Source organism: Pristis pectinata, chromosome 9, assembly GCF_009764475.1.
Source record: "Pristis pectinata isolate sPriPec2 chromosome 9, sPriPec2.1.pri, whole genome shotgun sequence".
Taxonomy (NCBI): Eukaryota; Metazoa; Chordata; class Chondrichthyes; order Rhinopristiformes; family Pristidae; genus Pristis; species Pristis pectinata.
In genome coordinates, this window is record NC_067413.1 from 12,891,917 (window position 1) to 12,917,271 (window position 25,355).

Sequence of the window (25,355 nt, forward strand, 5' to 3'; positions counted from 1 at the left end):
AAATACTATGGTGGGAGAATTACTGTGATACCAAGGGACTGTATACCCAGTATACGCTGGGTTCAGTAAAGCCTCAGAATAAATATTACTAAGGGCGATATCGCACAGTGTCAAAATTATGTTCAACTAAAGATGCTGGAAGTCCTGAAAGAATGCTGGAAATATTCAGCAGAGCAGCAGCTCTGAAGAGAAAGGCAGAGTTAAAGTTTCAGGTTAATGACTTCACCATTTCTGATGAAACATTGACTCTGTTTCAACCCCCACCCTCCACAGACGCTGTCTGACCTGCTGAGTATTATTAGCATTTTCTTTTATTTTTGAGTTAATGAGTTCAAATGCATACTGCATGCTCAGCCTGATCAGATTCATTGATTCTTATTCCTTTGGTAATTGCATTAGGTTAACTTGCATGTAGATTTGGGAACTTCCAACGAACAGATTTGCAGGACATCAAAGGCATTATGGAGAGGAAGGAGACACTTAAAGCCAAAATGTAACAAGTTTATACAAGACTTGAGCCAAGAGTACTGTTTGCAGCATTAGATTCAATACTGGTGGAAAGGGTATTGTGGCTATAAAGACACTACAACAAAGGTTAAATAGAATCCTGCCTAATATGAGCAAATGTAATCATGAAAACAAAGAGGGTATAAGTTTTGGGTAAAGGGGTAGAAGCTTAGAGGCAATAATAGAAATATTTCTTGGAAACTGGAATGCTCTGCCTGTGTAGGTGCAGAGACTCTCTCACAACATTTAAGAAGAATCTAGATGAGCACTTGAATTGGCAAAACACATTGGTGCTGGTAAACAGGCCAAGTGCTAGTAAATGGAATTAGTATGGATGGGTACTTTAAATGTTGAGGAAGACATGGTGGGCCAAAAGACCTGTTTCTGAGCTTTATAACTCAGTGACGAACTTGAAATGTGAGGCTTTCCCCCCTTAGAATGTCAAGTGTTTAAAATAATGACTGGATGAGATAGGGTGGATTGAAGCAGACAGTTTCTGGTAGTTCAGAATCTAGACTGAGAAAGCAGACGCAAAAATAAATGTAAGGGGCTTAGAGCAAAAAGCAGAAAAGACACCATTGCCCAGAAGGTTGTGGAATTTAGCGTTAGTGGTTGAAGCAGAAATTATGTCAAGATTCTCAGCATTATCTGTGCCAAAGGAGGGGAAGGGGAAAGTCCTGTGTAGTATCACACGACATTTTAAGGGGAGCAAAATGTACTGGTATTGGTATCAGTTTATTATTGTCACGTGTACCGAAATACAGTGAAAAACTTTTGTTTGCATGCCATCCAGTCAGCATAGTGTCACAGTAGTGTAGCGGTTAACGTAACGTTATTACAGCGCCAGCGACCCAGGTTCAATTCCAGCCGCCGTCTGTAAGGAGTTTGTACGTTCTCCCCATGACTGCGTGGGTTTCCTCCGGGTGCTCCGGTTTCCTCCCACATTCCAAAGATGTATGGGTTAGGAAGTTGCGGACATGCTATGTTGGTGCCAGAAGCGTGGCAACACTTGTGGGCTGCCCCCAGAACACTCTACGCAAAAGGTGCATTTCACTGTGTGTTTTGATGTACATGTGACTAATAAAGATATCTTATCTTACCTAGATAGTGCCATACATAATAAGTACATTGAGGCAATAAAAAGAAAACAGAATGCAGAATATAGTGTTGTAACTACAAAGTGCAGTGCAGGTAAACAAATAAAGTGCAAGGGCAACGAGGAGGTAGACTGGGAGATCAAGCGTTTAAGCAGTAGCCCAAAAATTCTTAAATAGCTTAGAATATGCCTGCCAGGAAATTACCAGGCAAATAGAAAGCAGCCAGAAATTATCTCAGCCTCTTGAACCGGAAAATCATTCAGCTTGACTCTTGCCACCCTCAGGCCCCCAGATATCACTTCCTTCCTTCTGGCCGCCACTATCAATGATTCAGAGACAGACAGGTCCTGTCCTGTCAGTTTCATTAAACGTAGTGGAGCAATGGAGGAAATTCTTGACTGGCAAGCTTCATGGTAAAAATTGTTGAGGGACTTTCATCTTCACCTCTTCACCTGGTAGCCAGCTAGTTTCAATTGGCGGACAAGCCCATGTGTAAATTAAGTATGGGCAGGATGCAATTTGCAATGTGTTGTATATCATTAAATAGATTAAATCACCTAAAGTAGTTCATTACGTCTCACTTTTGCCTCAGGTTACACTACAGCTTTGAAACACACTCTACTCTGTGGCCTATGAAGGGTTAATGTTAATTGCCTTCCTTTATGTTCCAGTTTTTCTTGGCTGACTCAGAATAAGTGCCACGGCATCAGTGATGCTCTGGTGACTCGCACAATCAAATAACTTGACTTGAACAGAACAGCCATTGTACGACAGGATTTGAAGTGCGGTGATACGGAGATTATTTCACTACACACTGTCAGAGAACATGGCAGCAGATGTTATTATGTAATTAGGCATTGCCACATTCCTGCTACATATCATCTCAAAACAGTTGAAAATTATAATTTAAAACATTTTTTCTGTAACTCAAGATTACACAGGCAACAGTCACACAGTCCAAAGCAATCTTAATCTAGCTGCTGTATTAACTGAGTAGGAATCTGCTACCAGACTTTGCTACCGTCAGTGTGGCCAGTTTTAACCTCTCAGTCAAAACGCCATTGTGCGGAAACACTTATGTAATAACAAAGCTAATCAAATATCCTGATGCAGGGTCATGACCCACAACTATGCCTCCACAGATGCCGCCTGACCCACTGAGTTCCTCCAGCAGTTTGTTTTTTGCTCCACAGTCTCTTGTGTCTCTCTTAGTCAAATGTACGCAGTTGACACATTTTGGGCAGCACAGTGGTGCAGCTGGGTAGAGCCGCTGCCTCACAGCTCCAGCAGTCTGGGTTTGATCAGGATCTCAGGTGCTCTCTGTGTGGAGTTTGCACGTTCTCCCTGTGTCTGCATGGGTTTCCTTCTGGTGCTCTGATTTCCTCCCACATCCCAAAGACATGCAGGGTGCTTAACTCTCCCTAGTGTGGGTGAGTGATTGAACTGGGAGAAGTTCTGGGGAATGTGGGCAGAATAAAATGGGATTAGTGTAAAATGGTGTCAGTGCAGACTCAGTGGGCCAAAGGGTCTATTTCCTTGCTGCATGACTCTATCACTCTATTTCCTTCAGACCCTGCTGCCACCGTCCCAGTGTTATTGACTCTTTGCTCCATTATCAAAAGCACCAAATGGTTCCTGACTGGTTGCATCACAGTCTGGTACAGCAATTCGAATGTGCAGGAACGTAACAAGCTGCATAGAGTAGTGGACTCAGCCCAACACATCACGGGCGCATCCCTCCCCACCATCAGTAGTACCTACGGGAGGCGCTGCCTCAAGAAGGCAACATCCATCATCAATGATCCCCACCATCTGTGCCATGCCATCTTCTCACAGCTACTATCGGGCAGGAGGTACAGAAGCTACTTCTCTTCAACCATTCGGTTCTTGAACCAACCAGCACAATCTGAATCACTACAGTATAACAAAACTATGACCACTTTAATCACTTTGCACTAAAATAGACCTTGTTTTTTTTACCTAATTGTGTTCTTTCTTGTAAAAATTGTGTATAATTTATGTTTAATTTATGTTTTTCTTGTGAATGTTGCTTATATGATGCTAGGTGCCTGTGGTAAGTTTTTCATTGCACCTGTGCATACATGTACTTGTGCGTATGGCAATAAACTTGACTTTGACTTTGACTTTGCACACCTGCTGGAGCTTCCTGTCCTGTTATGCCCAGGCCCAATATAACTGGTGGCTACTCATCTATTGGGGTCCCAGTGGTTCTTTACCTGAGACCGAGACTGAGAAAGTGATATAGGAGGTGTTTTGCTGTAATGTGCTCAATAAAACATGCCTGTGATGTAAAAAACCAATGCAATGGGTAACTGCATATTGTGCCCTAGAAATGCATTATTACAGATGCAACACAGAGAGAAATCAGCCCTCAAATGTTTTCTTGTGGCTAGAATGAAAAACAATGATGAAGTGGATCATTAAGGGACTGGGCAGTCAATGTTGCAGAGACGTCTGGGGGAAAGGTTAGCTGAGGATAATTAGGTCAGGCATTGGGACAGGTATCAGTTATCAGCTTGTTTTCAATGGTAGCTTACAAAAGAAGCAACTGGGGAGTTCAACGGGGGGGGGGGGGGGGAAGGCATTTCCTTTCTGAGGTCACACAAGGTTAGTGTGTTAATTAGTCTATCTAAAGATAATTTTATTCCCAGGCATGTTGTGATTGGGAAATATTGTGATATCCCATTTGATGTAACCTGGACAGTTTCTTTTGAGGTAAAGAGCTCACCACCATTTGGGGCAAAGCAGCTCGCTTGATTGTCAACTCATCGTCAAACTAAATGTTCACTTCATCCACTGCCAGTGCAGAACGGCTGCAGTGTGCACCATCTATAAAACGCACGGCTGTTACTTGCCCAACTTCTCCATCTCCACCTTCCAAACCCATGACTTCTACCTTCAAGAAGGACAAGGGAAATGGGTTCATGGAAACACCACCACCTGAAGGTTCCTCTCCAAATTGCACTCCCATCACCAGTTCTTTGTTGTCATTGAGTCTAAATCCTGGAACTCCCTACACAGCAACACTGTGGGAGTACCTTCACCAGAAGGACTGCAGTGGTTGCACCACCTTCTCAAGGCCAATTAGGGGTGGATAGTAAATGCTGGCTTTGCCAAAGACATCCACATCCCACAAAAAAAAAGGTTACAGAAAATTCAGCAGATTAGCCAGCAGCTTGGACCTGAAACATTAACTCTGTTTCTCTTTTCACAGCAACTACCTGACCTGCTGAGTGTTTCCAGCATTTTCTATTTTTATTTCAGATTTGCAACGGTTTTTCTTTGATTTTCAAAATGCTTATTGAGCATAAAAAGATGAAGGGATCTTTTCTAAGGAATATACTTAAACTGCAAAGTTTTAATTATGTTACTTTTAATACACTTGCTTATTTCCAAATTGTATATGTAAGCAAGATATTAAGGAAATGCGTCTCACTAATTGGATTGACTTTTTTGAGGAGGTAGCTAAGAAGATTGATGAAGACAAGGTGGAAGCCATTGTCTATATGGACTTTAGTAAGGCATTTGACAAGGTCCTGCATGGTAGACTGGTCCAGAAGGTTATGGCACATAGGATCCAAGGTGAGCTGTCTAATTGGATCCAAGGCTTGCTTGGTGATTGGAGGTGGTGGTGGAAGGTTGATCTTCTGATTGGAAGTCTTTGAGTCATGATGTACCGTGAGGATCAGTGCTGGGATCTTTGCTGTTTGTGAATTATACTAATGACTTGGACATGAATGTAGGAGGAATGATTAGTAAGTTTGCAGTTTACATGAAAATTAGTGGCACTGTGGAGAGGGAGGAAGGATGCCTAAGGCTATTTAGCAGGATATAGATGAGATGGAAAGTTGGGCGGATGGAATTTAATCCTGAGAAGTGCGAGGTGAGAAGTCAAATAGTTTCTTTAATAGTTTGGGAATTATTTAGTTTATTTAAAAGTTGGGGAAGTCAAATAGTTTGAGAGACATTTAGACAGGCACTTAAATAGCCAAGGCATAGAAGGATACGGACCTAAACCTAATGCGGGAAAATGGGATTGGTGTAGTTGGGCAAACAGATCGGCATAGACCTGGTGGGCCGCAGGGTCTGTGTCTATGCTGTGTGACTCTATGTCTCTATCACTCTGAGGGAGTAAAGGGAATTGGAGTAAGAGCAGGAAAATGTTGCTCGGGTAAAAGATCAGTCATGATGTTATTGAATGGCAGAGCAGGTGCAAAGGGTCAAACGGCCGACTGCTGGTCCCCTTTTCTTATGTTCTAAACAAATGTTTTAAAAGTCCAGTAAAAACAAAACAGATCTTGCACAACTTGAAACTGTAGAGTTTGAAAACTGGCCAAATTAAGAAGATTAGGGCACAAACTCATTCTACTTAAGAAAGGTTTGTGGTGTTCTTTATTTAATTTATAACTTTGAATTGATTCCTGGAATGTCTTCCCATGAATCCCCGTGGAGTTTGTATTAAAGAATTAAATCAAAAAGTCTGTATTTGCCATGTTTAGCCTGGGTTCACTTATGTTCATCTGTTATGTATTGTGCTTCTTTCCAGGACTGGATGATGCTTCATCTCTACACTACTCAGAGGAAGCGTTCAACAGACCCATTGAGAAGACCCTGGGGAAGTTTAGCAAAGATTTTCAATGTCACCACATGTTAAAGCACCTGTACAATGGAGCTAGGATCACCGTACAAATGCCACCCCAAGTGGAGAGCCACTGGGTCTCCACAAAGTAAGTAAGCACCCATTAAAGCCCAAGTCAATACTGCTTATATGAAAAACTGATGAATAAATAGTTCTGTTAAGTGAATGCAAATTAAAAAATGAGGGTCCTTTTCCATTCACAATCCATTCTATTTCCAGAGGATAAAAGAATACATAACCTTGTCCCCAAACACTCTCCATTGTCTATTTTATCAATTAATACCTCCCTTGTTCCCACATTTCTCTGAACACACTGTTCTTGATACATTGCTCCAGTCTACCTCCCTTCTTTTACCATCCCCTTGGAACGTTCCCTTTAATACTCTTCATTCCTTTATTTGCAAGACCCCTAAACTGCTGAACTTCTGTCTTTCTTACCCTTTACAATCAACTAACTCTTAAATTTACGTGCTAATTTTTTTTGCACTAACTCTTTTCAAAAGTTGTCTTGGACTGATAGGCTAAGTCTTTCATCTAACTTAGAATAATTCAGAATAGTTTTAACCCTAGTCAGTGTTATACGAATGTTTAGTTAATGAGATCACTCATTATTATCATGCAGTTCAGCTTATACAAAGTTATCAGTGCCTTAACTTACATCATATGTTGCTCTGATGGTAGCCCTCTTGAATCAGAAGGTCTTGGGTTTAAATCCCTCCAGAGATTGCTCAAAAATCTAGACCAACAGCTCACTGTTGGCAATACAGGTCCAGCGGAGGTTACGACAAGGTTCTGTTCCCTAGAATTGCTCATAACCCGAAGGGTTCCCAAGTCAGAAATGTGACCATGAACCAAGTTCCTACACCACAGCAGCCAGAAAATCCATCCCGCCAGTCTCCCAAATGCCCGCTCATATTTACAGACTGTACATAAGCTGGGCATTTGTAAGCTGGGGAGGAACTGTACCTTCTTTCATTTGAATTGTTAAGGCAAGGACCTGTCTCCTCTCTCAGGTGAACATAAAATATCCAGTGACTATTTTGAAGATGGATAAGATATCTTTATTAGTCACATGTACATCGAAACACACAGTGAAATGCATCTTTGTGTAGAATGTTCTGGGGGCAGCCCGCAAGTGTCGCCACACTTCCGGCACCAACGTAGCATGCCCACAACTTCCTAACCCGTATGTCTTCGGAATGTGGGAGGAAACCAGAGCACCCAGAGAAAACCCACGCAGACACGGGGAGAACGTACAAACTCCTCACAGACAGCGGTGGGAATTGAACCCAAGTCACTGGCACAGTAATAGCGTTATGCTAACTGCTACACTGCTATGCCTGTTAATATTTATCCCTTAGCCAACACCAATATTATCAGCTTGCCATTTTTGAGAAATCAGTGTGCAAATTGGCTGCCATATTTATTACACTTCAACATTGACGACACAAATTATTAACTGGCTCTAAGATGCATTAGGTTGGGCTGAAATCATGGAAGGTACCAGATAAATGCATGTCTTATTATTTAATTTTTACAACAACTGTATACTGAACTCCTACGCTAACAATATAAGTCCAAATGCTTTCTGTTGAAGTAACTGTCAATTACTTTTTGCATGATCATTTAACTATCTGTCACCAAATTCCTCCCTGACCTATTTCATCAGAAGTACTCTTATGGAAAAAAAAATTTGGAAAGGCCAGATAAAAATGTTCTTACAGTAGCATTGCAGTCAATTATTTCCACTCTTTTTTTGTGTTTCATGGTTATCAATAAAATGCAAGGAACTATACAACAGACAATTTCACTGATACACAAATCAGAAAGGATTCCATGAGTAAATAAAGTACAGAAAGCAGTCTCCTTACTACATAGCACTTCCCATTTAGAAACAGAGCGGTCTGCTCAGGGATTGTAGAATTTATTGGGTAAAATATGTAAGGGAGAAGCATAATCAAAGGTTTTGCTTAAATCAAGCGTTAAGTTTAATGCAGACAAATATTAACTGTTCAGATATCATTTTGCATCATATGTACCCATACATGAATGAGCTCAAGGCACCATTTTGAAAAGTTGGAGAGTTGTCCCTGATGTTCTGCTTAATACTAATCCTCAATCAGCCTTACTGGGGAAAAACAGATCATTTGGTGTTGTACTAGTGCTTGTAGGAACTTGATGTGTGCAAAGTGGCTGCTGCAACATTACAATGATGTGACATTTTAGAAGAACCTTACTGGCTGGAAACCACTTGGGGACCTCTTGAAAGAGATGTAAACACAAGTCTTCGAAGACGGTCACATCTGCCTAGCCTTGTCAATGAAGTGACTGAGTGGAGGTTTGGTTCACCCCATAAGGGAAGCAAAGTCATTCTTTGACCTCGATCTTAGAGGTACCCAAATGATTGTTTCCTGAAAAGTAAAGACACAAGAACAGATTATATTGGCATAGTGAACAGCACCCTTAAAGGACTTCTGTGACTTCTTACTAAATTGTTTTTGAATTTTAAAAAATCCCACGCTGTATTCACTGGAAACAGCTATGTAGTTTTGTAAAACCAAGTATTATTGCTTTATTGTGAAGCTAATTATTATCTCTCTCCACAGTTGTGAGGTAAGGCCAGGTCCTGAATTCATTACCAGATCCTACAGATTTTACTCCAATAATACATTCAAAGCTTATCAGTTTAATTACGGAGACAATCACTGTACACAGCCGACCTACACGCTGGTCATCATAGGAAAACTCCGTCTGCGCCAGGCGTCCTGGATCATTCGAGGAGCAACCGAAGCAGATTACTACCTGCACAGGGTCCAGATCGTCTGCCACAGTAAACTGAAGGCTGAGGAAATGAGTCTGAGATTGAACAGGTCCTGCCCGGGGTTCTTGCCACGACACAAGACATGGGAGCCCAACGTGAGCTATGACCTGTCAAGTGACGAAGGAGGCTGTGATTGTTTCCGAGCTCTGAACTTTGCCATGCATGAGCTGCAGCTCCTTCGGGTAGAAAAGCAACACCTGCACCACAATCCTGAGCAAGTGGTGCAAGAATTATTCCTGGGTGACATCCACACTAATTGGTCCCAGAGGATGTACAACCGACCCTCCAGCTATCAACCTCCACTGCAGGATGCCAAGGTAACTCTCACTTCCTGATAACATTCAAACCAGCTCTCTAAGACAGAAGTAAATCTTCTTCAAAAACCATTGGCACTCAAAGTGATTCCAGTATGATTTGTCGTGAAAATTTAGCTTTCTTTGCCGTTTTTCTTAAGTGAGTTTTAAATATTTATTGTTAAGGCAGGCACAGTGGTGTAGCGGCTATTACAGCGCCAGTGACCCGGGTTCAATTCCCACTGCTATCTGTAAGGAGTTTGTACGTTCTCCCCGTGTCTGCGTGGGTTGCCTCCGGATGCTCCGGTTTCCTCCCACATTCCAAAAACATACGGGTTAGGAAGTTGTGGGCGTGCTATGTTGGCGCCGGAAGCGTGGCGACACTTGAGGGCTGCCCCCAGAACACGCTACGCAAAAGATGCATTTCACTGTGTGTTTTGAGGTACGTGTGACTAACAAAGATCTTAATCTTAGCCAGAGAGGATTTGGAACCCAATAACGTGGTATTACCATTGGGCAGTGTGACGCATGCGTCAGGCATTTATTAGCATGAGGCAGGAGGAGGTGGTTGGGGTGGAGCAAGGGAGGAGCTGGCAGGTCTGGTGGAGAGCAGGAGATGGGGAGGGCAGGAGGAGGCAGGAGTTAAGGGGGGGCAGGAGGTGGGGAGGGCAGGAGCTGGGGAGGGCAAGAGATGGAGGAGGTGGAGGAGAGTAGGAGGTGGGGGAGGGGCAGGAGGTGGGGAGGGGCTGGAGGTGAGCGAGAGTAGGAGGTGGGGAGGGCAGGAGGTGGGGGAGGGTAGGAGGTGGAGGGCAGGAAGTGGAGGAGGGCAGGAGGTGGAGGAGGGCAGGAGGTGGGAGAGGGTAGGAGATGGGGAAAAACAGTAAATCAATAACAATATGAGGGTGTCCTATCATGAGTCAGTCTTACCCATCAGTACAAAGTGATTGTCTCTGTGAACTAAACTGTCTTTCACCTGTAAAGAATCTTCCGCATTTTCAAGCGTGGATGCAGACCTCTCTGCTTTATATTCTTTCCAACAATGTTTTGTGACAGTCAGCACCCGGCTCCATCTGCATATTTCCTTTGTCACCCAAACTAGATATTCATTACACGGCAACATGTTGGTGTGTTTGGCCAAATGGTTTGCTTAGTTAACACCCTAATGTCTCTACTAATTTATATCAGTGAGTACTAGTTTCCTTAAAACACATCAGAGTTTGCCAATCAAGTGAATCTAACGAATTATCTTGGGAATCTATCAACTTCCAACTTGCCTGTGTCATCCCAGGATATAGCATTCCACTGCAAGGACATCCCCTACTTATTTTTTCCATCCTTATAACAGTTAGGCACCGATTTGTTACTTTAATACATTGTGGCTTAAGGATCATGTTAGGTGAATATTAATTAAAGTTTACACTTGTATGAAGCGAAACGTTAGCAGTGTTAATCGTGTAGATTCCATCACCAGTCAAATCAGTGGAAGGATTTCTGCTGCTGACTTGAATAAGCATTTCTATATTAGCTCATTAGTCTCAAAGCTGACAATCCTTCAAGATGTGTGGTGCAGAGGACAGCGGCAATTTGTAACTGCGGCTGGATTATAAATGAAAAGTGTCCACGTTTAACGGTAGCAGCTCAGAAAGCGCCTCTCAAACCCATGACTTCCACGACCTACAACGAGAGCAGCAGGTACATGGGAAGATCACCACCTCAAAATCATACTCTATCCTGCCTTAGGAATGTATTGCTGATCCCCAATAGTCATTGGGTCAAATCCTGGAACTCCCTGCATAAATGGTACAGTGGGAACAGTTGCACCACAAGGACTCCAAGCCCTTCAAGGTGACCAATCTTCACCTGCATCTCATGGCTACTGATCTTTCCAGGCACCTTTAGTTTATTGTCTGAATTGGAAAAATCTGTCATCTGAGCCATATGGAGCAAGAAATCTGGAGGAAAAAACTGCAGATGCTGGAAATAATAATAAAAGCACAGAAACAGGAAGTACTAGAAACATTCAGAAGGTCAGGCAGCATCAATGGAGATAGAAGCAGAGACAACGTTACAAGTCAAAGACCTTTCATCAGAACTGAAAAAAGGAAAGGACAGGCGCGTTTTAATTTACAGAGAGGGGAAGAGGTGGAGGCCTCTGAGGGAACGTCTGTGATTGGATGCAGACCAAAGTTGTTGAGGTAACAATTAGTTTATAAACAGAAGAGGTAGAAGAGGAAAAAAAGAAAAATACTTAAGCAGAAAGGTACAACCACATCTGTGCAGAGAAAGAAAAGAGTAACTACCTGAAATTGTTAAATTCATTAAAGTCCCAAGCGTTGTAACATGCCCAGGTAGAAGATGTGACGCTATTTCTTGAGCTTACATTGAATATCACTGAAACAATGTGGAAGGTCAAAGAGGAGTTTAAATGAAAAGTTAAAGTAACAGGTGACTGGAAGCCCAGGACCAACCCCACAGACTAAACAGTAGTGCCCCGCAAGTAATGATTCAGTTCACAATCAGCCCTTCCAATGCAGGGGAGACCACAGCATGAGTACTGAGCATAACACAACATGCAGTTGGATGGGTAAGTTCTGTGTGAAGGGGAGAGGTTGGTAGAGATGAGAGAGTGGGCCAGGGAGTCATGGAGGGAACGGTCCCTTCAGAATGCTGAAAGGGGAGGGGAGCGGAAGATGCATCTGGTGAAACTGTAGTGCGTCCAGTGCTCGTGGAGTGACCAGAGTAGGTGGCTGCTTTGCGAAGCATTTCCTTTCAGTCCATGGGGTGAGCCTGGACTTCCAGTCCTTTGTCACTCTAATTCTCCACCTCACTCCTCTCTTTCTTCAGCTTCCCACATGGCTCTGGCAGTGCCCAGCATGGGCTTGGAAAGCGGCACCTCAGCTTACATCTGGGCACGTTGCAGCCCTTAGGATTTAACCTGGAATGTAACAACTTCAGGCACCCTTTTTCTTTTCCATCATAGACATAGCTGTACATTCGTGTATCAATTTGGGTCTTTTTCCTCTTCTGCCTCTGACCAAAAGTTTTCAAAGTAATTATTACCTTGTCAAATTTAGTCTGTGTCTTATCCTGGGCATTCCCTCTGTTCTCTCCACCCCTCACCCTCTCTGCAACTTAAAACGTGCTTGTTTTCTCACTTTTCCAGTTCTGAATAAGACTCCAAGACATGAAACATTTATTCGGTTTCTCTCCCCACAGATGCTACCTGACCTTCTGTGCATTTACAGCCCTTTCTGTGTTGTTTCAGAACCGGAAAATCCCAAGTTCCTTGTAATCAAGTAATGAACTGAAACTGGGTTTGTTTGGGAATAGCTGAATGAACTGGGGAAAAAATATGGGATACTTCATTAATATTTTTATTGCTTGAGAAGTGAGATACAAACAAAGGTAAAGAAACTGCAATGAGTACATCTGTGGAAACTTTCTGTTGAGGTCAGTTATAGGTGCAACAGCTGAGCAAGAAATCTGCTTTAAATCTCATACAGGATATTTGATTTATCTTATGAATTTCCTGCAAACTGAAACATTATGCTCCTCCCAAGCTTTTTTCCCATCAGGTTATCTCAGCCCATCGGACCTCCAACTCCAGTGTAGAACCTCAAGCTAATACAAAGCCCTTTATCTTGATTTGAGGTCCAGCAACTTAAGGACACTGCATGAGTTTTTACCACACTATACATAAGAAAGACCCTGAGAGATCACTTTAGCAAAGCGCTGTACCCCTAATGCAGTTAGCCTATCCTTATTTTGAAGCGGGTGACTTTATTCATTTATGGGACATGAGCAGACCTTTATTGTCTATCCCTTGAAATGAGTGGCTTACAGACCTATTTCAGAGAGCACATAAGAATCAACCGCATTGTTGTGAGTCTGGTGTCATTTATAGGCAGTCTAGGTAAGGGACACAGAACTCTTGGGCTGAATAGCTTGTTTCTATATTGTGGAATTAAGTTCCTCAAGTTGGCTGCTATATGTATAATGGTTCACTGACAATCATCTTAACAACAAATAATCCAGTAAAGTGTTCTGAAGCTGAAACACCAAGTAATAATTAACAATCAACCCTTTGATCTCCCAGAAGGATAGAATTATGATTAAATTACTGAACTAAGTATCTAATGATAATCCAGAGATGTAAGTTTATAACCCTACACCATAGCTGGGAATTTTAATTCACATAACTAAATCTGGAGTTAAAAGGTGGTTATGGAGCTGTCAGATGCAAAACCCATTTACTTCAGTAATGTCCTTCATGGAATCTGCTATCCTTACATGCTGTCCTTACAAGTGACCTCGGACCCACAGCAGGGCAGTTTGCCTAACAAGCCATTCAGTTTGAGAGCAATTATGGATTATCCATAAGTAATAATAATCAGTGTGCCGACGTCCTGTGATAGGATAAAACTGAGTATGGGCCAATGGAATCTAATCCAGGCAACTTGACTTCTACCACCTCCTCCTACCCCTTCCCTACACCCTTAGTTTTTCTGGATCTAGGTTGATCTTTGCCTCACCATTGTCCTTTCTCTCTGGAACTCCCACTCAAATGTCCCGTGCTTAGACATTTCTCTGTCTTCAGGACTGTGTTTCTCAGAATTTGGTATTGGTTTATTATTGTCACATGTACTGAGACGCAATGACAGGCTTTTGCTTTGCGTGCCATCCAGACAGATTACTCCATACATAAGTACATCAAAGTTCTAAAAAGAGTGCAGAATATAGTGTTGCAGTTACAGAGAAAGTGCAGTGCAGGTAGACACATGAGCACAAGGGCACATATGTGAAGTCCGTTCAAGAGTCTGATAACAGCGGGATAGAAGCTGTCCTTCAGTCTGGTGGTTCATGCTCTCAGGCTTTTGTATCTTCTGCCCAACAGGAGAGGGAAGAAGAGAGAATGACCGGGGTGGGAGGGATCCTTGATTATGTTGGCTGCTTTCCCAAGGCAGCAGGAAGTGTAGACGGAGTCAGTGGAGGGGAGGCTGGTTTGCCTGATGGACTGGGCTGCGTTCCCAACTCCCTGAAATTTCTTGCAGTTTTGGACTGTTATCAGTCCTTGTCTTCATTAGTATAGATATTCTTGATAGTTAGCATGGACATGGTTGGCTGAAGGGCCTGTTTCCATACAGCATGAGTCTAGGACAACAACTCTTTAAAGGATTGCAATGCTAATAATTTTTACAAAACCCCAAAGCTGCAGAGAATCAATCTGAAAATAACACCAATATGACATAACACTAATTAGGTCATAGCTCCCTGAGGTTGGCCAGAGATTTGAAATGAAACATTTAGGGAAGGAAGTCTTTTCCATTCTGCAAACAGGTGTACTGCATTCACATCGCCTATAGTCATTCTGTATAAAATTCAAACAAAGACTATCCCCATAGCAACCAGTATTTTCACATTCAGCAAAACAAATATATGTAGCACAGATGCTTCATGGTCACTGGAAAGTACAGGACCTGATACTTCTCCATGCAGCCATTCATTCTATGAGTCATACCAAGCAAAACACTGAATGAAAATCTCAGATCCTTTCAATGAGCTAGCCAATTCCACTAACATCAGAGAGCAGATGAATCTGGTTACTACATGTATCATCTGTTTGGTAAGTCCCTGGCAGGGAAACATAAACAGGCTGTTTGCCATTATCTTCTAAGTTGGATGCACTTCAAAGCCATGGATCTTGTATTAGAAAATAACGAGACATCTCATTCCTAATCATTGTCCAAAACCTCCATGGAAAGTGTATGCCTATGGACATCAGGGCAGGACAGAATTAGAAATGGGCCATTTCTCCACACCCACCCATCTCTCTCCCCACTGTGGAACAGAAAGCTGAAGTTCACATTTAGAGAGAGTTTAGTAGCAGAGGGTAATGCCCGTGGAACACTGCCCAAAAATGAATCACCCTCCCCATTAACTTGTTTACTTTAGAATAATGCACTAGAGAACAGTCACCCTGAAAGCTACTAGCTAAAAACCTGGATCATTCCTTTTCCAGGGTTAAGCAGTCCACTTTTGACTTTACCCAGAGTAGATTGCACAAATGATAGCTTCCGAATGAAATTGTGGCAATTGCAAATCTGGACTCAGTGTTTTTGGTTGCGATCCACGTTGGTGTGCCTGATCTTTCCTAGCACCAGAACACTATATGACATCCCAAAATGCACACCATTGATCATACCAATAGAAATTGTAGTTCAAAGCCACACATTATAAGCATCATGAAGCAATCTCAATAGCTTGCTGCCTTTACTGCTATGTAAAGACGTATAGATGCAGCTAGGTAACTGGACAAGTAGCCAAAGTTCTATGTTTCCATATACAATGTATATGGAGACCATTTTGGCCCATCGAATCTATGCTAGCTCACAGATATTTTTATCGATGCACCATAGAAAGCATCCTATCTGGATGCATCATGGCTTAGTATGGCAACTGCTCTGCCCATGATCGCAAGAAACTGCAGAGAATTGTGGACACAGCTCAGCACATCACAGAAACAGCCTCCCCTCCATGGACTCTGTCTACGCTTCTCACTGCCTCAGTAAAGCAGCCAACATAATCAAAGACTCCACCCAGCCTGGACATTCTCTCTTCTCCCCCATCCCATTGGGCAGAAGCCCAAAAGAATGCACCAACAGACTGAAGGACAGCTTCTATCCTGCTGTTATATTAAAAGTACGGTAAGATGAACTCTTGACCTCACTATCTACCTTATCATGGCCTTGCACCTTATTGCCTGCCTGCACTGTAACTAAAAATTTATTCTACATTCTGTTATTACTTTTCCCTTGTACTACTTCGATGGACTGATGTGATGAAATGATCTGTATAGATAGCATGCAAAACAAAGTTTTTCACTGTACCTCGGTACATGTGACAATAATAAACCAATTTACCAATTTAGATGATCCTATTCCCTGTAACGTATTCTCCACAGAGTTCACTGTGTAATGAATTGACCTGTACGATCGGTATGCAAGGCAAGTTTTTCACTGTACCTCAGTACAAGTGACAATAATAAACCGATACCAATACCATTTCTCCCCAGATTCTACCATACACTTACACACTAGGTGTGAATTACAGTGACCAATTAACCTGATGCAGGAGGCAACTGGAGCATCAGAAGGAAACCCACCTTTTCATTATCCAATCATGGATACCACCCCCCACACAAAAAAAAACACAACTCTGCTCTGGTGAGCCCCACAGCTGGTGCCAGACTGCAACCCACTAGTGCCTGTGGCACACCTCACTCTAATCTAATCTGCTCAATCATTTTATTGCCTGTCTAATAGGTGGTTGTATGGGGTGTTAAGCCCAATGATGCACTTCAGGCATCACTTTCACCACCATCCTCCTCCTCCTCCCTGCGATCTTCCCTCTTGCTTCTCCAGCTCCTCATACAATGCATTTAAGAGGGGAAGCAAGGAGCAAAGTAAGAATAGTTTCACCAGTGACACAGTGGTGGAGAAAGTAGAGCTGCTGCCTCAGAGTGCCAGTGACTTGGGTTCAATTCTGACCTCTGGTGCTGTCTGTGTGGGGCTTGCTTCTTCTCACTGTGACTGCATGGGTTTCCCATAAGTGTTCAGTTCCCTCCCACATCCCAAAGATGTACAGGTTGGTAGGTTAATTGGCCACTGTAAATTATCCCTAGTGTAACAGTAGAAACTGGAGGAGTCGATGGAGATAGGGGGAGAATAGGTTACTTGGAACAGGGCTGTCTGTGAGCTGGCATAGATTCAATGGGCCGAAGTGATCTTTGTCTATGTTGTGTGGAAATGTAGAACATAAAACATAGAACAGTACACCACAGGAACAAGTTAATGATACCTAATTAAACTAATCCCTTCTGCCTGCACACGGTCCAACTCCCTCCATTCCCAGCACATTCACATGCCAAGCTAACAGTCTCTTAAATGCCTCCACCATCACCCCTGGCAGCGCATTCCAGGCACCCACCACTCTCTGTGAGAACTTGGAACTCTAGCTGCTTATCCAGTGACCTAATATAAAATATGGGATTAATGTAGGATTAGTGTAAATGGGTAGTTTACAGTGTGGACTCAGTGGGCTGAAGGGGCTGTTTCTATGTTGTATCTCTCTATGAGTTCCACTCACCAGCTCCACCCAAAGCACCTCTATGACATTGAAGCAGCAGGAATGGTAGTGAGGGTGTCTACTGTAGATCAAATCAAAGGGAATGTAGTAACCACAATGTAATGGCGTTAGTGAGCTTAACTGGCAGATTTCTTATAGCTTCTGCTCACGAGGTGGTTTGTCCCTCTGTGGTCCCTCTGCCTGTGGGGATGAATATTGTCTGCACCAATCAGGTGAGCTGCAGTGTTTGTAAGACCACCCACCTATGCAGGTAGTTTACTCTCAACTCCTAGAGTCATATAGCTCAGAAACAGGCCCTTCGGCCCGACAGGTCCATGCTGACCATCAAGTACCCATTATGCCCTTATGGATGGCCTCTTCCTTTTTCTTCTTTCTTGGTGTACGTGGAGCCGGTGAAGGACATTGAGTGATCTTTTCACTATCCAACCTGTGGAGGTCTGACCTGCACGTGAGGGTGGAAGGGGTAGAAGATCAATGGTGAGGTGAGGCTGGTGTGCAGTTGTTGCAGATGGAATAACGGTCTGTTTGCGACCATGAGCATCTGGATGAGTCTCTTTTTAAGGGAGTTGGAGTTTCAGTGGTGCGAACCTCACTGTACAAGATCACGAAATTTCTTCCTTGCTCTATGGTGCAGTGATTCACATTCCGGGAGAAGGCAGCTCTAGCCAGCTCCTGTCAGGCTCTTCCAACAGGGACCCTGGCAGGATGGACAACCTCCATGTTTGAATAGCTAAGGCTACTTCCCATCAACCATTCAGTTCTTGAACTAACTGGCACAATCTTAATCACTACAGTTTAGCAACATTATGACCACTTTGATCACTTTGCACTAAAATGGACTTTTTTTTGTTCTAATTGTGTTCTTTTGTAAAAATTGTGTATAATTCATGCTTAATTTTGGTTTTTCTTGTGAATGCTACTTATGTGATGCTATGTGTCTGTGATGCTGCTGCAGGTAAGTTTTTCATTGCACTTGTGCACACATGTACTTGTGCATACAACAATAAATTCAACTTTGACTTTGACATATTGTCACACACCGACTTTTCGGAGAGATGAAAAATAAAGGAAAAAGGGAGGCTAGAATGGAAAATGTGGCAAGAATAGTCACTGTGCTGTAGACAAGCAGTGTCCCAGAAGCTTTTCCAAATATAACAATACTTTTCACACAGGGGAGTTAAGAGTTAAGGGAAAGCATAGATTAGTCACTATGTTGTAGACAAGTAGTGTCCCAGAAGCTTTTCCAAATATAACAATACTCTTCACATATAGAGGAGTTAAGAGTTAAGGGAAAGCATAGACATGAAAGAGGAAATGCTGATGCTTTGAAGAGATACAGAGTTCCACATCAGGCCTAAATAAATAAGACCAAGAATGTGGATATCAGTACATGAAGAAGGATATTGTGAAGGCATCAAAGTCAAAAGTGGTTGCTATTAATTATACTTACAAGAGATATGAAGAAGTGGTTGTGGCTTTGAAATTATGTTGTGTGAAGTACTGGGAGACAAAAACTAATATCTTCATCTAGGATTCCTCTCTGTTATCTTAGAGAAGCTACTAAACCACATATTTTCAACAGCTGAACTTATATAGAGGAAGAATTTCAGATGAAAACTAACAATAATTTAAAAAGTAAAATAGCATGTTATCTAAATGGTATGGACTGCAGAACTCAAGAGATGCAGAGGGATCAGGGTGCCCTAGTGCATGATTTGCAAAAGGCTACAGAAAGCAATTAGGAAAGCTAACAGAATGTTATTATTTATTGCTGGGGGAAATGGATACAAAAGTAAGATTAAGCTTCAGTTATATCGTGCATTGTTGGGACCACTTCCGGACTGCTGTGTTTAGTATTGTTCCATTTATTTAAGGAAGGATGTTCATACTTTGGAAGCAGTTCAGAGGGACAAACACCTACAGCAGGAGCATTGTCTTATGAGGGAAGATTGGATAGGCTGGGCTTTTAAGCAGCAGAATTTAGAAAAGCAAGGGGACTTTATTGACTCACATGAGGTCATGATAGGGTCGATGTGGAGAGGATGGTTTCTACTGAAGGAGAATCTAGAACTAGGAGTCACTGTTTAATAATAAGTGGTTGTCTATTTAAGACAGAGATGAGATAAGTTTTAAGAACATAGAACAGTACAGCACAGGAACAGACCCTTTGGCCCGTGAAGTCTGTGCTGACCATGATGCCAAATTAAACTAATCCCGTCTGCCTGCACACGATCCGTATCCCTCTGTTCCTTTCAGGTACATGTGTCTGTTTAAATGCCTCTTAAACGCCACTATCATATTTGCTTCCTACACCGCCCCTGGCAGCGCGTTCCAAGCACTCTCTGTGTACAAAAACACATCATTAAGGACCTCATCACCCAGGACATGCCCTCTTCACGTTACTACCATCGGGGAGGAGGTATAGGAGCCTGAAGACCTAACATTTCAGGAACAGCTTCTTCCCCTCCACCATCAGATTTCTGAACAGTCCATGAACCCATGAACACTACCTCATTATTCCTCTTCTGCACTTTTTATTTATTTTTGTAACTTATCATAATTTTAATGTCTTTATGTCTTGCACTGTACTGCTGCCGCAAAACAACAAATTTCACGACACATATCGGTGATAATAAACCTGATTCTGATTCTGATTCTGATTCTGAAACTTGCCCCGCACATCTCCCTTAAACATTTCCCCTCTCACCTTCAAGCTATGCCCTCTGGTATTTGACATTTCTACGCTGGGAAAGAGACACTGAGGGTAGAAATGTCTTTGGATATTTTTAAGGAAGTGTTAGATAGATTGTTATGAAGCAAGGAAGTGAAAGATTATCATGCGTTTACAGGAATGTGGATTTTAGCTACAATCAGATGAATCATGATCTCATTAAAAGGCAAAACAGACCTGAAGCTTCGAGAAGACAACTCCTTCTCCTAATTCATATTTTCATCTGTATGTTCATTCATAGAGTCATACATCACCGAAACAGGCCTCATGGCCCACTGAGTTCAAGCATCCATTTATACTAATCCTACATAGAACATAGAACATTACAGCACAGTACAGGCCCTTTGGCCCACGATGTTGTACCGATATTTTATCCTGCTCTATTATCTATCTAACCCTTCCCTCCCACATAGTCCTCCATTTTTCTATCATTTATGTGGCTATCTAAGAGTGTCTTAAATGTCCTGAATGTATCTGCCCCCACAACCTCTGCCAGCACTGTGTTCCACGCACCCACCACTCTCTGTGTAGAAAACTTACCTCTGTCATCCCCCTTATATCTTCCTCCAATCACCTTAAAATTATGCCCCATGAATCACATTTTATTCTCACCACATTCTAGTAGTTTCCCCAAGATTCTACCACTCACTTACACACAAGGAACAATTTACAGTGACCAATTCATCTACCAACCCACAAGGGATGTAGGAGGAAACCAGAAGAGCACCCAGGGGAAACTCAGACAGTCACAAGGAAAATGTGTAAACTCCACACAAACAGTACCAAAGCCAGGATTGAACCTGGATCACTGGAGCTAGGAGGCAGAAGCACTACTGGCTGCTCCACTGTGACTCCCCATTCATTTATTAGCCTTGCACTCCCTCCGCAACCAGTGCACCATGGTTCGTGGCTGTAATGTGTACCATCAACAAAATGCACTGCATTTACTCATTTAATCTGCCTCGAGTGTCTTCCTGACCCATGACCTTTACCACATAGAAGGCTAGGAGCAACAGATAACACCACCATCTCTGTGTCCCTCTTTTAGTCACACACACTGTATGGACAATAATAAAATTGTCACCTAGTCTGGATGCTGGGATTCCTTGCCCAACACTAAAAGACTGCAGATGCCGGAAATCTGAAATAAAAACACTAAAAGCTAGAAATACTTAGCAGGTCAGGCAGTATCTGTGGAAGAAGAAACAAGAGTTAATGCTTCAGGTTGAAGAACTTTCATTTTGACAAAGTCTCTCCAATCTGAAACATCAGCTCTGTTTCTCTTTCCACAGATGCTGCCTGACCTGCTGAGTGTTTCCAGAATTTTGTGTTTTCATGAACACTGCGGAAATAGCCTCATCACAACTGCAGAATTCAAGGTGACAACTATCACCTCCCTTTTAAGATCTTTATTAGTCACATGTACATCGGAACACACAGTGAAATACATCTTTTGTGTAGTGATTTTGGGGGGCAGCCCGCAAGTGTCGCCACGCTTTCCGGCGCCAACATAGCATGCCCACAACTTCCTAACCTGTACGTCTTTGGAATGTGGGAGGAAACCGGAGCACCCGGAGGAAACCCACGCAGACACGGGGAGAACGTACAAACTCCTTACAGACAGTGGCCGGATTTGAACCCAGGTCACTGGCACTATAAAGCATTATGCTAACCACTATGCTACCGTGCCTGCCTCGCAAGGCAATTAGGGATGAGAAATAAATGCTGCCCTTGTTAGGGACCCCCACATATTATAAAGCGGTAGGGTGTAAAAAGCATCACGTTTGTGTTCATCTACATAGAACAGTACAGCACAGGAACAGGACCTTCAGCCCACAATGTCTGTGCCAAATATGATACCAAATTAAGAGAAATCTCTTCTGCCTGCACATGATCCATATCCCTCCATTCCCTGGATATTAGAGAAAGAATCTACATTTTATAGCACTTCTTGTTGCAGTTTTTGTTCTCTCGTTCACGGGTGAATCTGGTGAACTGCAGAAGGATTGGGCATTGTGCAATATATAGGAAGTTGATGAATGTTTTGGAAACAGGCTTGGATTATGAACTCCGTTCACTGATAGAAGGAAAATGAGCATGATAAAAAAAGAGCAAAGCTGTTGGGAAATCCTGAATTAATCAAAAGATGAACATCAAGTACAGCTGACATCATAAATTCTCATGCAAACCCATTGACATTCTCTGGCACACAACTTTGAAGTTCTGCCATTAGTGAGTCTGGTCTTTAGCAGAGTGACTTATGTACATGGAATGCTAACTTATTCCCAGATCTAGTTTAGTGCAGACCCTGTGATAAAATGTTTCTTATAAACATTAAGTGCGCAAGAAAAAAGCTTTAATTTAGATAAGAAAAGGACTCTTCAAAGCCAGTGATTCTTGCTGTTTCCCACAGTCTATCAACATTGGGGATGGAGATGGGGGTGAAGGGCAAAGAGGTTGGGTGGTGACTCAGTAGCATCTAGGTTTGGTATACTTGCCTCGAAATTCACCCAACCAGACAGCAGCACTTAGTACTCAGGCTGAGAAATTCATTTCATTGATTTCAATGGAAATTAATTTTGGAGGCAGGTCACAACAGCTGCCTCTCCCACATAGTATGTTTGGTGCTATCAACAGGGATAAATTTCTAAGCAAATGTCTACTTTTGCTAAATTAAAAGCCTCATTTGATAATTTGAATCATTAGAATAAAACCGATGGATAATTTTTTTGCATTGGCATTTGCATTGGCACGGTAGTGTAGCGGTTAGCGTAACGCTATTACAGCGTCAGCGACCCGGGTTCAATTCCGGCCACTGTCTGTAAGGAGATCGTACGTCCTCCCGTGTCCATGTGGGTTTCCTCCGGGTGCTCCGGTTTCCTCCCACATTACAAAGACGTACAGATTAGGAGCTGTGAGCATGCTATGTTGGCGCCGGAAGCGTGGCAACACTTGCGGGCTGCCCCCGGAACACTCTATGCAAAGATGTATTTCACTGTGTGTTTCAATGTACATGTGACTAATAAAGAAATCTTATCTTAAATCTGCATGTAGGGTATCTAAGGGAACATCATGGATCCAAAAGATTGGCAAGGATTTTCCATTGCCACGTCAGAACTAATGCTGGGGGGGTCACCCATGTGTTGCAGTGAAAGCATAGTTTCCAGCACAGGCACAAGTCAGTGGCATCATCTTCCAAACTGGTGCCCATCCTGCCAATTACCCCTGCATTATATCTGTGGTCTGGTTATGGGGCAGTGCAGAGATCCACAGGTATCCCAATTCACAGGCTGCACTGAGCCTGTTCCAGTTTAAACCTGGCACATACAAATGAATGGGAAACATTGGCTTCAGTGTGTTTAGTTATTTGTATGTGCACATGTGAGTTTTCAAACCTTAATGTAAAATAATATTCCAAGTGTTGCCGATTGTTTTTGAATATCGAAGGCATTCACAATGTTCAACAACGGCATTGACAGCTGATGAGCCTGGGGGTGGAGCCTCGCCAACTGCCAGAGCCATCGAACCATAGAACATAGAACAGCAAAGGAACAGGCCCTTTGGCCCACAATGTTGTGTTGAACTAATTAAGCTAATGATGCTTAATTGCACTCGTCCCTTCTGCCTGCACATGGTCCGTGTTCCTCCATTCTCTGCATATTCATGTGCCTATCTAAGAGCCTCTTAACAGTCTCTATCGTATCTGCCTCCACCACCACCCCTGGCAGCGCATTCCAGGCACCCACCACACCTGGTGTGTAAAAAAAAACCTGCCCAGCACATCTCCTTTGAACTTGCCCCCTCTCACCTTAAATGCATGCCCTCTAGTATTAGACATTTTGACCTGGGAAAAAGATACGGGCTGTCTACTCTATCCATGCCTCTCATAATTGTATGAACTTCTATCAGGTCTCGCCTCAGCCTCCACCACTCCAGAGAAAACAACCCAAGTTGGTCCAACCTCTCCTTTTAGCACATGCCCTCTAATCCAGGCAGCATCCTGGTAAACCTCTTTTGCACCCTCTCCAAAACCTTCCTGTAATGGGGCGACCAGAACTGAATGCAATATTCCAGATGTGGCCTAACCATCTGGGCAGGCACGGCAGTGTAGCAGTTAGTGTGACGCTATTACAGCACCAGCGACCCAGCTTCAATTCCCGCCACTGTCTGTAAGGAGTTTGTACGTTCTCCCTGTGTCTGCGTGGGTTTCCTCCGGGTGCTCCGGTTTCCTCCCACATTCCAAAGACTTATGGGTCAGGAAGTTGTGGGCATGCTATGTTGGCGCCAGAAGCATGGCGACACCTGTGGGTTGCCCCCAGAACACTCTACGCAAAAGATGCATTTCACTGTCTGTTTTGATGTACATGTGACTAATAAAGAAATCTTATTAGAGTTTTATAAAGCTGCAATGTAACTTCCTGACCATTCTATGATGAAGCAGGCTGGTGGGGTTACTGAACTCTCAGTGGAAGTTGGTAAATTGGTTTATTATTGTCACGTGTACCAAGGTACAGTGAAAAACTTTGTTTTGCATGCCATCCACACAGATCAAGTTGCACCCAAGGCCGCACTGGAACAAACAGCTTGCGGTTCAGCTATTTCAGAGCAATAGAAGACCAGCAGCATTCGTTTCATTTTTCTCTGGCAGGATAAACAGAACATTCAATCTCTAACTTCCCCTGTGTTCCTCTCATCTCCAGAAGCTGCCTGACCTTCTGAGTGTCTCCGGCCATTGCCATTTTTGTTTCTGTTTTCATCATGTAGCCTCAGTATTTATGCGGCTGGTCCAGCTGAGTTTCTGGCCAGTAATGTCCCCCAGGACTTTAAGTGTTGGGGTCTCGGTGACAGTAATGCCATTGAATGTTAAGGGTAGGTGGTTAGATTCTCTCTGGTTGAAGATGGTCGTTGCCTGAAACTTTTTTGGAGCCCATGCCTGAATGTTGTCCAGGTCTTGCTGCATGCAGGCATGGGCTGCTTCATTTGCTGTGAATGGATTCGATCCACGTGCAATCGTCAGTGAACAAGCTCACATTTAACTTTGTGGTGGAAGGAAGAGGTGATGGACACAGAGACTCTCATAACATCAGTTAGGGAAGTGGGC

General features: G+C 43.0%; 1 protein-coding gene across 2 annotated transcripts in view; it reads left to right on the forward strand.

The window, feature by feature from the left end:
- Window positions 1-25,355, forward strand: part of LOC127574264 (protein APCDD1-like) — a 37,607-nt gene that overhangs the window by 4,881 nt on the left and 7,371 nt on the right. Inside the window, exons 2-3 of one of the 2 annotated variants that reach the window (XM_052023120.1) lie at window positions 6,172-6,356; window positions 8,871-9,402. In XM_052023120.1, the coding sequence (XP_051879080.1) occupies window positions 6,292-6,356; window positions 8,871-9,402 (597 nt within the window). In that variant the 5' untranslated portion in view covers window positions 6,172-6,291. The remainder of the gene's footprint in view (window positions 1-6,171; window positions 6,357-8,870; window positions 9,403-25,355) is intronic. The other variant, XM_052023119.1, reaches the window with a different exon arrangement.